This window comes from Nicotiana tomentosiformis, chromosome 5, assembly GCF_000390325.3.
Source record: "Nicotiana tomentosiformis chromosome 5, ASM39032v3, whole genome shotgun sequence".
Classification (NCBI taxonomy): domain Eukaryota; kingdom Viridiplantae; phylum Streptophyta; class Magnoliopsida; order Solanales; family Solanaceae; genus Nicotiana; species Nicotiana tomentosiformis.
In genome coordinates this window covers 127,589,818-127,606,745 of record NC_090816.1, presented here as the reverse complement: position 1 = coordinate 127,606,745, position 16,928 = coordinate 127,589,818, and the positions used below count along the sequence as shown (strand labels likewise).

The window sequence follows — 16,928 nt, the reverse complement described above, 5'->3', positions numbered from 1 at the left end:
TCATCATTAAATTAGTGATTTGGGGTGGAAAAATTGGGGGAAAATGGAGAAAATTTCTTAGGCCAAATTTTGAGGTTTTGATCGAGATTTTGGTATCGGATTTGAGTAATTTTGGTATGGATGGACTCATGGTCGAATGTTTGTTCAGATTTTATAACTTTTACTCGATTCCGCGACATGGGCTTGGGGGGCGGCTTTTGAGCCAATTTTTTTACTCTTGATTAATAACTTAGTATTTTATTATAGAATTGATTCCTTTAGCTCGTGTTGATTGTATCGAATTGTTTGTGGCTAGATTCGAGGCATTTGGAGGCCGTTTCGCAAGGCAAAGGTGCGTCGGAGTAGAGATTGGCGCGGCTTGAGGTAAGTAATAGTTTTAAATTTGGTTCTGATGGTATGAAACCCTATAATATGTCTCATGTGATTGGTTTTGAGGTGACGCACATGCTAGGTGACGGGTGTGTGGGCGTGCACCGGAGGAATTATGAATTGGGCAATTCCATGGAACTAAATAGTTAAACAAAATCTGTTGTTATCCGTATATTCTCCATATGTAATAGAAATTGTCACGACCCAAATCGATGGGCCGCGACGGGCACCCGGTGCCTTACCTAACCGAGCACCAACGTAACGTATCTTTATTATCATACCATCATGGGTAAATGGTCCAGAAGTGACATCATGAGATAACCAGAATAAAAAATAAGGGAATAATAGATATAAGAAGATCCAACATGATATAGAAACTTATACATGTGACATACGTTTCTATAAGGCTGACGTGATCATTTGTACACTCAAAACATAGGCTGACAAGGCCATACAATCATCTATATACCTGATATATGTCTACAAGCCTCTAAGAGTGCATAAACATCATAAAGGTCGGGACAGGTCCCCACCATACCAATCAATATATGTCCAAATCATACTGACCAGATAGGCAACTCCGGAGCAAGTGGAGTACACCAACACTTTCCGCTGAGCTGATAGCCTACTAGGAGGACCCTCAACCTGTCTATAGAGACCTGTGGGCATGAAACGCAGCGTCCCCAAGCAAAAGAGACGTCAGTATAAATAAAGTACCGAGTATGTAAGGTATGTGCGTACATAACATCATTAAGCCTCTGAGGGCATCCCATCATATCATCTCGGCCTCTGTGGGCGAAATCATCAATGTAGACCATCTTATCAAGTGGTGGTGCGTATATAACGCTATAACCTTTTCCCATATCCCTTATACATATAATATATACTTATATAACGTCATCTGGTCATGAGTCAATGTACATGTATAAATGAATGCAATGCATAAGAAGTAAGTCAATAATATCTCCCGGGATGTCATAAGATTAATATGCCTTCGATTAATATCATGAAATAAAATTTATCAACTTACGTATTTTCTGAGACCCATGAACAGACGATATAATAATAGGACACATGGGGAATCAAGAACATAGGCACCCTAGTACTTCTAAGAATAGAGTCATTTGTGAAAGTTCTGTGCTTGCTCGTTTCGTTTGTATCATATGGATCATGCCAAAAGGAAAGAAGGGATATCCTTAACATACCTTAACTCCAATGCGTCCTTAATCCCTTCCAAGCAATTTTTCAAACAACTCAACTCAATCTACAATAGCATAAAGAGATTCAAAATCAGTGTTGAGTAAAGGCTAAGTCTGCAACTTAAATTAGTAGCTCGTTTATGTAAATTTGGGCAGCATCTCCCCTGTAACAAGAGCCTCCTCCAATACCATATACCAACAACAATTACTACAGTAATCCAGCAATATATAATTATCAATAACAAGACACTATATAACAACAACAAGTCACAACTACTTCACGACGAGCGGCAAGCTCCGATTGAACCTTGTATACCCCATATCACCCCTTATAGACTCCTTAATTTAACTTAACAATATCATTAACATGATAATGAAGTTATTCACCAATGATTCCATCTTATACCATATATTTATAACAAAGAAAACAATCCACAACTCCAACTATCCTCAATTAGCAACTTTTCTCACTAGTTCATGTCTAGCCCATCCAGTTAACTTAATCAACATTAAGATAACCTTAAGAACATGAAAGAACACAATATAATTACCTACTATAATGGATTAAAGTCAAAATCCATGTTATATTAAGCTTACAACAACCCAACACACCTCAATCACTTCATACTCAAAATGACAACTATAGTAGTCTCAAATACCCCGAAAATATTCAAAGAACGACTAATCCACCATTTCTCCATTATGTGGGGTTTCTACACACAATTTATCCTCCAAAACTATATTAAATAGTATCAAAATAGACAGCACAAAAACAACACGAAAAACCACAAAACAGCCCACTAAAAGTCGAATAACTCGAACTCACGGCTTTCGATCACCGTTCCGTGAGTTCTAACTATTAGAAAACAAATTTATCAAACTTACTTGATATTTAAAATCTTAAATACAGAAATTATATATTTTTTAACTATTAAATACCTTCCAAAACTCAAACTACAAAGAAAAAGAAAGGCGATATAGCGATACTTACGTCGTAGGGATCGTTCAAATGTTATCGCTTCTTGATTTCGTACCCGGGATGTTAATCTTCTTTGAAACCCTTGTAGAGAGCTTAAAGCTAAGTTTATGGGTCTTATTTGGTTGTGGTTTCTGTAAAAATGAAGAAACAGATGACATAAGGGATATAACTATCCAATTTGTTGAAAAGTCAAAAAGGTGCTACTTGGCACCCTTGGCTCTTCTTCCAACACTTATATCTTTGTATCCGGATGTCATATGAATAAACGATAAAATGAATTGGAAACTATATTCCAAGACCTTCAATTTGGTATATAATATGTCCCAAAAAGACCTCATATAACACACAAAAGATATTGCTCAAAAAGCTTTAGGGACCCACCTACTTGTCACCTATGCAGTCTGCGCAGTCTCGCGAAACTGCAAATATCTCTCTTCTTCGATGTCGAATCAACGAACGGTTTAATGCGTTAGAAACTAGACCCATAGATATTCAATTTGATATATGGATCATCTTGTAATTCCTAGTATATTAGGATAAAAGCTCTGCTACATTTGAACTAATATTCAGCACATTATGAATGTAACTTGTGATGACCTTTGCCAACCTTTGTTCCAAAACTCGCTTGACTTCAAAATGTAACACACGACTATCATACAACTAAAATAACTCATAAAATAAGCTCCTTATCTTGTTAAGAACCATAGTATCACCCCAAAAGTACATGTTATAACATTTCCAATTTGTCGACATTCGGCGAAACTTTTTTTCTTCAATTTGCTTAGCTCCTAAGCCTTTCAACCCTCTTGGTAGTTGTTATCCATGATCTTAAAGATTTGTAACCTACAAGGTAACATGATTAACTTACTTTATGTACTTTCAAATTGAACTGCAATTGACTTATGATGTACTCTCACGTAGAAAAATATGGGGTGTAATAGAAATTGAACTGCAAATCATGTTAGAAATCATGTTTAGACTATGGGTTGGCACTGTAGGGACCCACAGAGGTCGTGTGTAAGTTGAATTATCTGTTAAATTGTTGTTTTGTACCCAGTCATAGTTTTACTTATTTATTACATCTCTGTCTCTATTGCTCATTATTGATACATTATATCATTATTGTGTGGGTTGGTTATCATGATTTTTGAGAGTCCGAGAGACTGAAGAGGTCAATGACTGAGTGAGACCGAGAGCCTGATTTTATGAGGATATTCATGGAATCAGGTTGCACACCGCAACATATTTTATTGATTTATTCCATGATTGGCATCATTTAGAAAGTTGTCGACTGTTACGTTCTTGTATTTCTTTAATGTTCTTAGATTTTACGTTGATCGTCAAACCTACCACAATGTTCCTTTTATCTATATTTGGAATTGTCCATGATATACAAAACTCAAATAGACATAGTTAAAGTGACATATGTCAACATAATAATATGTTTGAAAGAATAGATGCAAAGACTCATGATTGAGTCCCTAAGTGAAGAAAGCCAAGCCAACATTTCAACAAGACCTAAGATGTTCTGTGTTCTATTATTATTTTTAGCTCGTGCCAGAAATTATTTATATCTTATAGCCAAAAGAATATATAAAATTTGTATAATTTTTATATATAACATACAGAATGTATATATATATATATATATATATAAAATATATACAAATTTTATACAATTTTTCGGATATTATTTTTACAGCAGCTATACAGTATCATTTTTCCTTAAGAAAACACATAAGAAAAAAAATAAAAATAAAGTAGACATGCTTTTTGAACACAAAGTCAAATGTATTATTTCTCATGTTTGTCCTTAGGTGTCTCTTTGAGGGCCCATGAAAATAACTTAAACATAATATTTTGTTGGATTCTGGCTTTCAGTTCACTCTTCTACTTTGTCAATCTTTGCTTTTCCCCTATGTTTCCCCCTAATGGGTCGTTTGGCCGGGAAACAAGTTATTTCGGGATTGTTATCTCACCCTCCCATAGAAAATACTATAATTCCAAAATTAGTTATACTGCGAATTTATTCCAACTAAACATGAAATAAATTCATCTCAAATTTAGTCCTCAAATTAATTATCCCTTATCCCTCGTACCAAACGAGCCTGAAGTTGGTGGAATTGGAGGAAAATCTATCTGCATTTGCTATCTTTATTTCACTACAAAAGTTAGTTTTTAACTTTCTCTTTGTCTTTCTTTTAGTGCTGGAGTTGGTATACAAACCTCTTTTTCCTTTGTTTCTTGCCCTTTTTCATGTGCTTTATTTCTTTAAGTATAGCAGTTATTGAGATTTTTTGGTCCCTAAAGCAAGATAACTTTGTCCTAGCTTAAACCACAAAACAAACCCCCCTTTCATCTTATACTATATTTGTGGTCATTGATGAAGAAGGGTTATTACTACCTGTTTGTTTTTTTTGCTGCGGCTATTTTATTTTTTCAACTATCGATACTGCTTCTCTTTACATGTTTTTCTTGAGCCGAGGGCCTATCGGAAACAATCTCTGTATCTTCACAAGGTAAGAATTAAGTTTGCGTGCACGCTACCCCAGACCCCACCTGTCGAACCACACTACATTTGTTGTTGTTGTATTGATGAAGAATGTATGAACTGTAAACATAGGTGTGATTAATGGGGTAGGCTATAAAAGGTTAAAAATGGACTTGTGACAATGAAAATAACTATGGGAAAAATTGTGATAGTCAATGTACATGTACTAAAAAAACAGGAAGAGCGATAGCAGAACGCCTTGCTCCATTGATAGCTTCAAGAAAGACGACAACAACATACCCGGTGTATTCCCACAAGTGAAATTTGGGGAGGATAGTATCTACGTAGACCTTACCCTTACCTTGTGAAGATAGAGAGGCTATTTTCGGAAGACCCTCGGCTCATTAAAGCAAAAGCACAGCAGTTGTGACAAAGAACTATGGAAAGCGCGATAGTAGCAACAGGCACAAAAAAAATAAAGGAGGAAGCAAAGTATATACTCAACTAAATCAGTTGATAGCATGGCAATCATTTTATTATACATGATTCCGGGAAGTACATATAATCCGACGAAAAAAAGGAGAAAATAGGAGCAGAAAGAAGAGGAAAAGGATAGATGGACATGGAAACCAGATTTACATCTTAGAAAGCAGGCAAACTTTCATTTAGATAGTAGTATTATAAGCAGAGTCAATAGCATATAGAAGATAAGTATATGAAAACTTGTGGAAATTGAATCAGGGAACTTTGTTCAGCAAACCTCAAGGAGATTGTGGCCAATCATATCCAGAATCTACAGCATTTAAGTCATCATAAAACCACATTTCCACGTCCTCCACACGTTGGTCATCTTCCCAATCGTCTTCCCAATACCCATCGGACATCTCATCATCATCAAAGTCGTCATCAATGTCACCAGCTACAAAGTCCCATGGTATATAGCCAGAAGAACCCGAATAATCCGAGCAATTGTCCCAGCCATTCTTATCGTAGCAATCGACAACAAGGGGTCCGACAACCTTAAGCTTATGGAATTTCTTGACAAGGTTTTCATCAAGATTCACATTCCAACAACCCCTTACATCCAATAGTTCGAGCTGCCTGCAGTTCTTAAGAATCTCCATTATGCTCAATGTACCAACTAGCATGTAGGCGATTTCTAGTTGTTTGAGCTTATGCATCGTGGTAGCTATTACAAGGGCTTCATCGTCTTGTGAGAGCTTGTCAATAACCTCAAGGGGGTGCATTGTTCGACGCAAACCAGTCAAGTATTTACAGTGCTTTCCTATGGCTTCCAGGGCTCTCGCTCCTATTTTTATGCAGTAGCTTACATCCAAAAATGTAATGTTGGAAAACGTTCCGGCAACCTGTTCCACTACGGAATCGTTTATCTCACACTTTGGCAACCGCAATGTCTGCAGAGATTTGGAACTAGCAACCAAAACAGAGAAGTTCATGTTCAATCCAAGTAAATATTTACTGCTATTGAAGGGGATAAGAAACATAATGACATGTTCTTGATAGCTACATGACAAGTCTACTGAATTCCAACTAGATCAGCAACAAACTCGAAAAACAATATAACTTCCATATTTCCTCTTTTTTTCCAAAATGTATTCTTTATTCTTTGTTATCATCCAAGGATTTGGCTTCCTTATAGAGACTCGTATCCAAATACATTGACTCGGAAAGTGTATACAAAATGAGTTGAAAGAATTTGAACTTCTACATAATTCATTATGACACGAGGCATAGTATCTTAAATTGATGTTTATCTTCAATAAGAAATAGATAACTGCAATAATGAAAATGATATACTAACTTGTTAGCAATGAACTCGAAGCTTGATTTGTCCGAGAGACCAGAGACACAGAGTTTACGGAGGGAACCACCGCTTCTTGGAATAAGCAATCGAAGCATCCGATCAAGGTTCTCGGGGCAGCGGTTTTTGCTCCATTCCTCAATGTCAATCTCTTGCCAGCAATAAGGTCCCTTAACTGCTTTTCCCCATGACTTGCAAACTCTTGGAACTACAGTTAGCACCTCTTGAAGGGAAAGGTTTCTAAATATTAGCCCAAGCGCATCGGGTAACAATTCATCCCATTGTCTAAACTCGCATCCTTCCTCCATTTTAACTCTTGTTTCTCTGCTATAATAACGAGAAAACATTGAGAACCAGATCATAGAAAAGAACAAAGCTTGATTGCAATCCACCCATGTTATTTCAAATTTCCATATCTGAAAGACTCGGCCGAAACTAAATAGGTTCCAGAAGTTAATGAATTTAGCCACTAAAAGAGTGGAGTCGTTATCTCGAAACTAAATCTTCCCAAATATAGTAAAAAAAAAGATGCAAAAGTAGTGAAAATATAATAACCTAATACAGAATTAAAGAAACATCAGCTCATTGAGCCAACAATAACCATAAAAATTCAATCTTGAAGAAGAAATTCAACTCAATGAGCCAACAACAACCATAAAGATCCAATCTTGAAGTAGAAATCCAACGAATTGAGCCAACAATAAACATAACAATGCAATCTTGAAGAAGAAATTCAATAAAAATCCAATCTTGAAGAAGAAAATCAACTCAATGAGCCAACAATAACCAGAAAACCCCAATCTTGAAGAAGAATATCAACTCAATGAGCCAACAGTAACCATAAAAATCCAATCTTGAAGAAGGAATTCAACTCAATGGGCAAACAATAACCATAAAAAATCCAATCTTGAAGAAGAAAATCAACTCAATGAGCAAACAATAACCACAAAAATCCAATCTTCAAGAAGAAATTCAACTCAATGAGCCAACAACAAACTGAAAAAATCCAATCTTGAAGAAAGAAAAAACACCCCCAACCCCACAATATAAGGAGAGACAGTTACTAATGAAGAGAGAAAAGAGAGATTCATTCAAAGAAATGAACTTGGTAACAAAAACAGCATAGAGTTACAATCTTTACAAGAGAAGCATGGCAATTATGAACAAATCAAACTCTAAGAAAGAAAATAAGAAATATCAGGTATCAAGAACAGAAAAAGAGAAAAAATGGATTACCTTCACACAACCATATTTCCACAGCAAAACAATCTATGAGATTCAAATGGCTACACAGATCAGCATCCCTCAAACTTAACCAATACCCTGTTGAGAGAAATGCTCAAATCAGGATATAAACATCTAAAATAACCCCAAAAACCAAATGCATTTTGGAAACCTCAATACACAAATAAAGAAAGAAAAAAAAATTACACCAACAATTATCACTTTCCCAAAAGGTAAAATCTTTAAAGAAAAGTCATTTCATTCAAGTTTCCCAAACACCCTTATGAAATTCTTTCAGCAGTATATAAATATCTTAAAATACATTTTGGAAATCTCAATACACAAATAAAGAAAGGCAAAAACTTTTTATATCAACAATAATTACTTTTCAAAAAGGTAAAATCTTTAAAGAAAAGTCATTTCAAAATTTCCTCCCAAACAACATTATTAAAACTTTTGGACATGAAATGTAACATCATGAGTAACATTCACACAAACACTAAAGAAAATGTAGAAAAATACAAAACCCATGTCAGAAAAAGAGAGAAAAAAAGAGAGCAAACCAAAAAGATTAGCTAGCTAGGTAGAGTTTGGATCTGTGAAAAAATCACCGGTTTATCCGCCTAAAATGAAGGGTCATATGAGGAGCTTCAGTTCAGTACCTTCAGGCTTCAGTTCCTTTTTCTTTGCTTTTGTGGGGTATAAAGAGAGGGATACAGAAGCTAAGTATGAAACAAAGATACAAGAAGTGAAACAAAAAGCAAACAGAATTTTGATTACACAGACAGAAATAATAAATAAACATGTGAAGGTGGAAAAAGTTGAGAGAATATGTATTTTCAGACAGCAATGTAATTGTTTAAAGTTCTGTGTTGTTACCTTATAAACCTTTTCTATAACAATTTTGTTTTTATTCCGATATTAATAATGAAGTATTATTATAATATAACATAAAATTAGTCTAAAAAAAACTTAATCACTGTAGTTAAGTACTATTATAGCAAGGTTTAACTATAATAACATGTCACTTTAAGAGGTAATTATATAGTATTATTTTTATTTATAAGTAACTGGTCATTTTAAATGAATAATAAGTAACATGATATAACATAGGAGTATTAAATTAGTAATATTTATGATGTAAAAAATTCATGCCACCATATGTGTATATAACTTAAATCCAATTCTTTATGGTATTTGGAATTTGCGGGCATACCTCACTCCTATCAGTCATTTTCACTTTGACAAGACACCATATTTAATATGGACTTGTGTATACATCAGCATTAAATAATAAGTATAACAAAGTTAGCTGATTAAAAAAGTCCCACATTAAATTCAAAGCCTAAATCCTAAATACTTTTTATTTAAACTAACAATAATATATAAAATCAAATATTTTAGCATCATGTTTGAAGGTAAAAATGAGTATACTGAAATTTTCTTTCTTTTTTTGAATCTTTTCTTCTTCTTCCTCTTCTTCTTATTTTTTCCTTTTCACTTCCCTGTTTGGTTTCTGTTTTGTTTTGAGTGTGGAAGTGAGTTAAGTAACTGTATAGATGAAAGAGTAATTATGGCTACTGTAAAAAAAAAAAAAAACTGAAGCATTATTGATTGTGACTCTTATTTATGATTGAGATTCCCTTGTAGTACTAGTACCTGTCTCAATTGTCTCCTTTTGTATAGTTGAAGTGCAATTGGATAATTGAATTTTTTTTACCCTGAAGTGATATTTAGGGATAAAGAACCTTTGCTAAAAAAACACACTGTTATTTTTTCACTCAGGTATGCTATATCACCACTAACACTTTGTTCAGATTTGCACCGCATAAGATCTATTAAAGGTGAAAATGCTTTCTACCAAGATTATTTTTATTCGCATGACTCGGCTCGAAATGAAAGTTGCAGAAATCAATATGTTGAGATGGATGTACGGGCACACTAGGCTGGATACGATTAGAAATGAAGATATTCGAAAGAAGGTGACATGGCTCTCATGGAAGACAAGATGCGGGAAGTTAGGCTTAGATGGTTCGGACACGTGCAGAGGAGAAGCTTGGATGCCCCGGTAAGTAAGTGTGAATGGCTAGCCCCGGAAAAATATTGGATTATGGAGAATAAGATTTAGCTTGAGGCGTGTCAAAAATATTGTCCTTAAGGATATTTCGCCTACACTGTGATAAATAAAATTAGGTGTATCCTTCGAGATTCAACAAGCTCTTCTAGTATAACTAGAAACAGAAACAAAGATTAACAAAATAAACCAACACAATAGAAGAAAATAAGAAGGAAAGTTTTTACTTTTTTCTTCGTTCACTTTTCAAGATGTAAACCCAAAGAAGTATAAATAGTGCAAAAGAAATGCACAATCTTATATGAAAACTGTCAAACCCATAAAGGCTTTTCAAAGCTTCCAAAATCGTTAAAATCCAAAGCCATTAATTAAGGCTATCAAATGGTCAATTATTCTTTCAACAGTGACGTTCAAATTACCCACTAATGAGCATTCAATAATCAGATTTATTTTGTCCAAATTGAATTCAAAGTTAAACTAATGTACTGTTACAAATATATTTAAGATAATTACTATAATAATGACTCATTAATATAATTGTAAGAAAATGAATCTAGACATAGTTTTGGAATATTTCTTTTTGAGATATCAAAAGTATTTTTCTATCAATATCTGCAATTGAGTCATATTACATGGGTATTTACTGTAATTTGTCAAAACAAACTGTCTACTACTAGGAGTAGTAAATACTATGAGATTGTTACGGTACATTAAAATCTTTATGTCAGATACTGCCATGAAAGTGCTTGAGCTAAAGCTTGGACATAGTTAAAAGAGAGAAGAGAGACTGAAAAAAATGAGAACTCTTGTATATCTATATTGAAGAAGAAAGCTACCGTATTAATATATTGTTCTAAACAAACTAATTCACAAATTACATAATTACCCTCTACACTGTAATTACTTAACTACCCTTGTGTCTATATCATAAATACTCCCCCTCAAGCTGTGTAGTGTGAATAAGTTGTACACTCTCAGCTTGGACAATAGAAAATCATGTTGTGCCTTCCCCAGTCCTTTGGTTAGTACATTTGCTATCTGTAGGTTTGTAGAGACATGTGTAGTCTGGATTAGGCCTTGTTGAATTCTCTCTCGAATAAAATGGCAGTTAATCTCGATATGTTTGGTCCTTTCATGATAGATGGGATTTGCAGCAATCTGAATAGCCGCTTTACTATCACAATACATCTTCACTGGAAGTTTCAAGCCCACATTCAACTCTTTGAACAACCCTGTTAACCAGACCACTTCTGCTATTGCATTGGCCATACTTCTGTACTCAGCTTCTGCAGAGCTCCTTGACACTGTATTTTGTTTCTTGGACTTCCAGGAGATAAGAGAGTCACCCAGCTTTATTACAAACTCACTCACTCACCTTCTAGTCATTGGGCAAGTGGCCCAGTCTGCATCACAATATATTGTGAGTTGGTCAGAAGATTGAGATGATAGCAAAATTTCCAACTCAGGTGCATTCTTTAGGTACCTTGCCACCCTCAATGCTCCTTCCATATGTGACTTCTTTGGCTTGTGCATGAACTGGCTTAAGTTCTGTACTGCATAACTGATGTCTGGCCTTGTCATGGTAAGGTACAACAGCTTCCTAACTAATTTTTGATAGCTGCTTGGATCACTAAGCAATTCATCAGTATCTAGAGTTCCTTGTGCATTGGCATGATCATATTCTGCACTGGTGAGCTTATGGCATGTGTCTAGAGGTGTGCAGGCTGGTTTAGAACCTGCAAGCCCAAGTGTGGCAATGAGATCAAGAGTGAACTTCCTTTGACAAACCAAAATGCCATGTTTGCTTTTTGCAACTTCAAGACCAAGGAAGTATCTCATCTCCCCCAGGTCCTTGATCTTAAAGTGATGTTGAAGCACAACTTTGGCATCCTGAATTAACTGAGGAGATAATCCAGTGATTAAGAGGTCATCCACATAGATGAGGATAATGAGAAAGTCAAAACCAGAGCTCTTACTGAAGAGAGAATAGTCATGATGACTCTGTACAAAACCTGAGGATGAGAGGGCTTCACTGAGCTTCAAGTTCCATTGCCTAGAGGCCTGCCTGAGCCCATACAAGGACTTTTGAAGCTTGCAAATTCTAGGAGGCTCCCCTTACCTAGAAGACCAGGGGGTGGAGTCATATATACTTCTTCCAGCAAATCACCTTGAAGAAAAGCATTAAAGATATCCATTTGGTGCAACTTCCATCCTTTCATAGCAACTAAAGATAAAACAGTCCTTACTGTGACCATTTTCACCACAGGCGAGAAGGTCTCTTCATAATCAAGACCCTCTTGTTGTATGTAACCTTTGGCCACTAAACGAGCTTTGTACCTTTCCACCTCACCTTTGGCATTGTATTTCACCTTAAACACCCATTTACACCCTATAGCTCTCTTGTCAGTTGGCAAAGGAACTAACCTCCAGGTGTGGTTGTCATGTACGGCCTGTAACTCTGCATCCATGGCTGTAATCCACTTAGGATCTTGAAGAGCAGCAGCATAGAAAGTTGGTTCTGTAACAGCTGAGAAAGAGCAAAGTGCTTTGAAGTAAGGTGGAGACAATGAAGCATATGACATGTATGCAGACATGGGATAACTGGAACCCAAAGCAGTAGAAGGACCAGCTTTTGGCATTCCATGAACAAAGCCATTGAGCCAGCCAGGTAGTTTGGAAGTCCTAGTAGACTTCCTTAGTCCCCCTTCTGGCAAATCATGTAAGGGAGACATAGTTGGGTATGGCATCACTGCTGTAGGAGGTAATGTGAGGTGAGGCTGCTGCAGAGTCTCAGAAGCTGGATCAACAGGATTAGGAGCTGAGGAAGCCTCAGGATTAGGAGTTGAGAAAGCCTCAGGAGAAGATGGAGGTGTTATTACTGAATCAAGAGCTATCTCTGAGACCTCGGAGGTAGGATCAATGATGAAAGCATCATCTGCATCAATAAACTGCTCGGCATTAGGCCTCCTGCCTGTGGAAGTTGTGGTCTTGAAAGGAAAAGTGTATTCCTTGAAAGATACATCCCTGCTTACAAAAAAATGCTTGTTAGTGAGACTGTATAGCCTATAACCCTTTTGAGTGGATGAATATCCCATATGCACTGCCGGTTCTGCTCTAACTCCAAATTTGTCACTTCTATCAGTGACAGTAGCATAGCATAGGCTTCCCAGAACCCTGAGATGCTGCAATCTAGGTGGTCGACCATAGAACATTTCAAAAGGAGACTTTCCTGCTAATGCTGTGGATGTGATTCTATTGATCAGATACACTGCATTCTGCACACAAAATCCCCAGAACCTCAGTGGAATTCTTCCCTGAAACTTGATGGCCCTAGCAACTTCAAGAATCTGTCTGTGTTTCCTTTCTACTACTCCATTCTGCTGAGGTGTGTAGACATAAGAGCTTTGATGAACTACACCTGTATTCCTAAATATGTCTGTATAATGCGAGTTAAAGAACTCTGTTCCATTGTCTGTCCTGAACACTTTTATTGCACTGTTAAACTGAGTCTTTACAAGAGTCATGAAGTCTTTTATTACAGTAGGTACATCACTTTTAAGTTTGAGCAGAAATATCCAAACGATTCTACTATAGTCATCTACTAAAGTGAGGAAAAATCTATTCCCATCATAGGTAGGGATTTTATAGGAACCCCATACATCACCATGTATCAAATCAAATACTTTAGAAGTCCTACTAGTACTTTGTGGAGAAGAAAATCTTGTCTGTTTTGCCAAAGGACAAATAGGACAAACATTATTACTATGCAGCCTACTCTATTTTATTATGTGCATCTGATGTAGAACCTTATGTGGAATGTGCCCAAGTCTTCTGTGCCATAGCTCTTCTTCATTGTCCACACACTGTGCTGCTGAGGCTTGAACTCTATCTTTATCACTGTGAGGCCAATAGCATAGATCTCCTTTCAACCTACCAGTCCCCTTCACCTTCCCAGTGTGAAGGTCCTGCATTAGGCACAAATCAGGAAAGAACAACATACAACAGTTTAGTTCCCTAGTCAGTTTTGATACTGACAGTAAATTGTATTTAAAACCTGGGATGCAAAGCACATTGGATATAATCCCTTGATCCAATTCAGAATTTCCTACACAAGGAATGGCCAAGCTATCTCCATTTGGCAAATGAACTTTTCCACCTATACTTTTAGACTGCTATTTAGGCTTAGAGATCATTTCACTGTTTGACACCATGTGATCTGTTTCCCATGTATCTACTATCCACTTATCATCATTTGCTTTACTATCAGTAGAATGAGTTACACTAACTGCATTTGCAAGTATTAGAGGGCCAGTTATACCTGTTGCATTAGCTGTTGGCTCAGGTGTATTATCCTTTTGTAGCATCTTCAGAATCTAGTCATATTGTTCTGGAGTGAATGATATTGGCATCTGCATGCTCAATCCTTCATATTTCTCTACACCTGCAAAACTACCTATTGATCCTCTATAACCTGCGTTGGTATAATCAACATTTGGACCTAGTGGTCGTGTAGCACCATAACCTGTGTGTCCATTTCCTGGATTATTTCCCATTCCTTGATGTTGTCCATAATTCCCTAGTTGTGCAGAGTTACCAAAATGTGCTAAATTAGCCACTGACTTTCTTCTGCCTTTGAAATCCGTTGGATATCCAATCAATTGATAATAATTCTCTTTGATGTGTCCTTTCATTCTACAGAATTCACACTGTATATTGAAATTCTTTCTAGGTTTCTGCATCTGAGGCCCTTTAGCACTCCAAAGTGCAGTAATGTCATTGCCCTCCATTAGTGACTTGATACCTATAGAGTCATGCCCTGATGATCCTTTCTGAGTCTCATCCTCGATAACCATGGCATATGCTTGATTTAGACTAGGTTCAGTGGATTTCATAAGGATTTGACGTCTTGCATGACTATATGAGTCATTTAGACCTCCTAAGAATTGAAGTAGCCTCTGTTGATTCAAGAGCTCAACATAGTCCTTCACGGAGCTAGGAGGCGACACAATTGGGTCAAATTCGCCCCACAATTCCTTCAATTTTGTAAAATATGTAGAAATAGAGTCGGTACCTTGAGAGATTGTTGCAATTTCTCTATGTAGCTGATAGATCCTCATTCGATTAACCTTGTCAAATCTTTCACGAAGATCCTCCCATACAGCTCGGGCATTCGATGCATACACTATCCCACTGAGTAGATATGGCGATACAATATTCATGATCCATGAAAGGACTATAGCGTTACAAGTTTTCCAATCCTCATGCAATGCTACCGGAAATGAAGCCTTGGTGTGTTTACCATCAACAAACCCTAGTTTTCACTTAGCTTGAAGTGCAATCTTCATCGATCTCCGCCACAAGCCATAGTTCTCGGATCCTTTGAGCTGAACCGGAATTAGCACTGAGCTCGGAGTGTCTGATGGATGCACGAACAGCGGATGCGTATGGTCAATTTTGTTTTCCCCCATTTCTGAATCGAAGAAAATGTTAGAGTTTTGAGAAATCGTCTATCTTCTAACTGAGCTCTAGCTTCTGCAATTTAGTGATGAAGAGGCGTGTTTAGATCTTCTCCGATAGCTCTGATACCATGTCGGATACTGCCATAAAAGTGCTTGAGCTAAAGCTTGGACATAGTTAGAAGAGAGAAGAGAGACTGAGAAAAATGAGAACTCTTGTATATCTATATTGAAGAAGGAAGCTACCGTATTAATACATTGTTCTAAACAATCTAATCCACAAATTACATAATTACCCTCTACACTATAACTACTTAACTACCCTTGTGTCTATATCCTCAATTCTTTACTTTTTGTTAGGAAAGGCGTATTAGGATTTTGAAATTATTAGAAAAATAAATTGTACCTTGAAAATTTTCCACGTGAAAGAGAAACTCGTGGTATGATAAAGGATCTTATTTGGTCAAAAAAGAAACAATTAAAGATTTGATTAATAGATTTTTTCAAACAAACGGAAAGAAACAAAGAGGTGAAAAAATAAATTATGGATCAAATATAATGATTCCTACGGTCGCCGTAAAGAGAATCATATTTGATACTCCGTAAACTACCGAATAAATATATTTTAAATGAAATATAAATGATATCCGGAATAACAATTAATGTTAACTGAGAAATCATTTCAGAAAATTATTATTAAATTTTATCTAAATGTATGCACTGAAAATTATAAAGTAAAAGACCACATGTTTTGAAGAAAAAATAATTTGACCAGAAAAAAGTCATCTTTTTGCTTTTCAGGAATCTACTTGGGCAAGTTAGGTGTGACATAAAATCATTTGGAAACGAAGAAGGAAAAATATTTTAAAAATAAATAACAATAAGCAAGAATTGGCCTTAAACAATGAGTATTAAGGGGTCGTTAGGTAGCCGATTAGAGAGGAGTTATCCATGTTTTAAATTTAGGATAATTTTTTATATTGTTTGGTTACAAATATGCAAAAAAGATAATCTTCATGTAGAATCTAGCATAAATTATATACAATGTTTTGTTGGTTTTTTCTCCTTTTCATATAATTTATAGCATTGCTAATATAATATTTGGTTCATAAATTTCTTTTACGCATAACTAATACATGTATAAGTTACGAGGAAATCTATGTATTACTTATGCAAGGTAGAAGATGAAATAACTTATACATTTTTTAGTAATACTTGTATTACAACACAAAAATATAAGAATACCCTCTATTAAACTTGTATTTTTTATTTTTAAAAATATATATTTACAATATACTAACAATTTTAATAGGT

General features: G+C 35.8%; 2 protein-coding genes and 1 long non-coding RNA gene across 11 annotated transcripts; all 3 read right to left on the bottom strand.

Annotated features, from left to right (window-relative positions):
• Positions 1 to 728: 728 nt before the first annotated feature.
• Positions 729 to 2,719, bottom strand: LOC117277422 (uncharacterized). Its single transcript, XR_004507713.2, has 3 exons — positions 2,560 to 2,719; positions 1,575 to 1,633; positions 729 to 1,028 (listed from the first exon to the last, which is right to left on the bottom strand). It is a non-coding gene; the product is annotated as an uncharacterized lncRNA (long non-coding RNA).
• Positions 2,720 to 5,535: 2,816 nt separating this feature from the next.
• LOC104099039 (F-box protein FBW2-like) lies at positions 5,536 to 8,881 on the bottom strand. Of its 9 annotated transcripts, none has more exons than XM_070175342.1 (4): positions 8,747 to 8,881; positions 8,097 to 8,183; positions 6,861 to 7,187; positions 5,536 to 6,469 (listed from the first exon to the last, which is right to left on the bottom strand). In XM_070175342.1, exons 3-4 carry the CDS (start codon positions 7,166 to 7,168, stop codon positions 5,800 to 5,802), a joined length of 978 nt encoding a protein of 325 aa, XP_070031443.1. In that variant the 5' UTR covers positions 7,169 to 7,187; positions 8,097 to 8,183; positions 8,747 to 8,881; the 3' UTR covers positions 5,536 to 5,799. The 9 variants fall into 9 exon arrangements, with proteins under 9 accessions (XP_070031443.1, XP_009604207.1, XP_070031441.1 ...); XM_009605912.4 differs by having other exon boundaries at positions 6,861 to 7,184; XM_070175340.1 differs by having other exon boundaries at positions 8,696 to 8,850.
• Positions 8,882 to 14,531: 5,650 nt separating this feature from the next.
• Positions 14,532 to 15,377, bottom strand: LOC138893136 (uncharacterized). Its single transcript, XM_070176907.1, has one exon. It carries the CDS (start codon positions 15,375 to 15,377, stop codon positions 14,532 to 14,534), a length of 846 nt encoding a protein of 281 aa, XP_070033008.1.
• Positions 15,378 to 16,928: the final 1,551 nt, after the last annotated feature.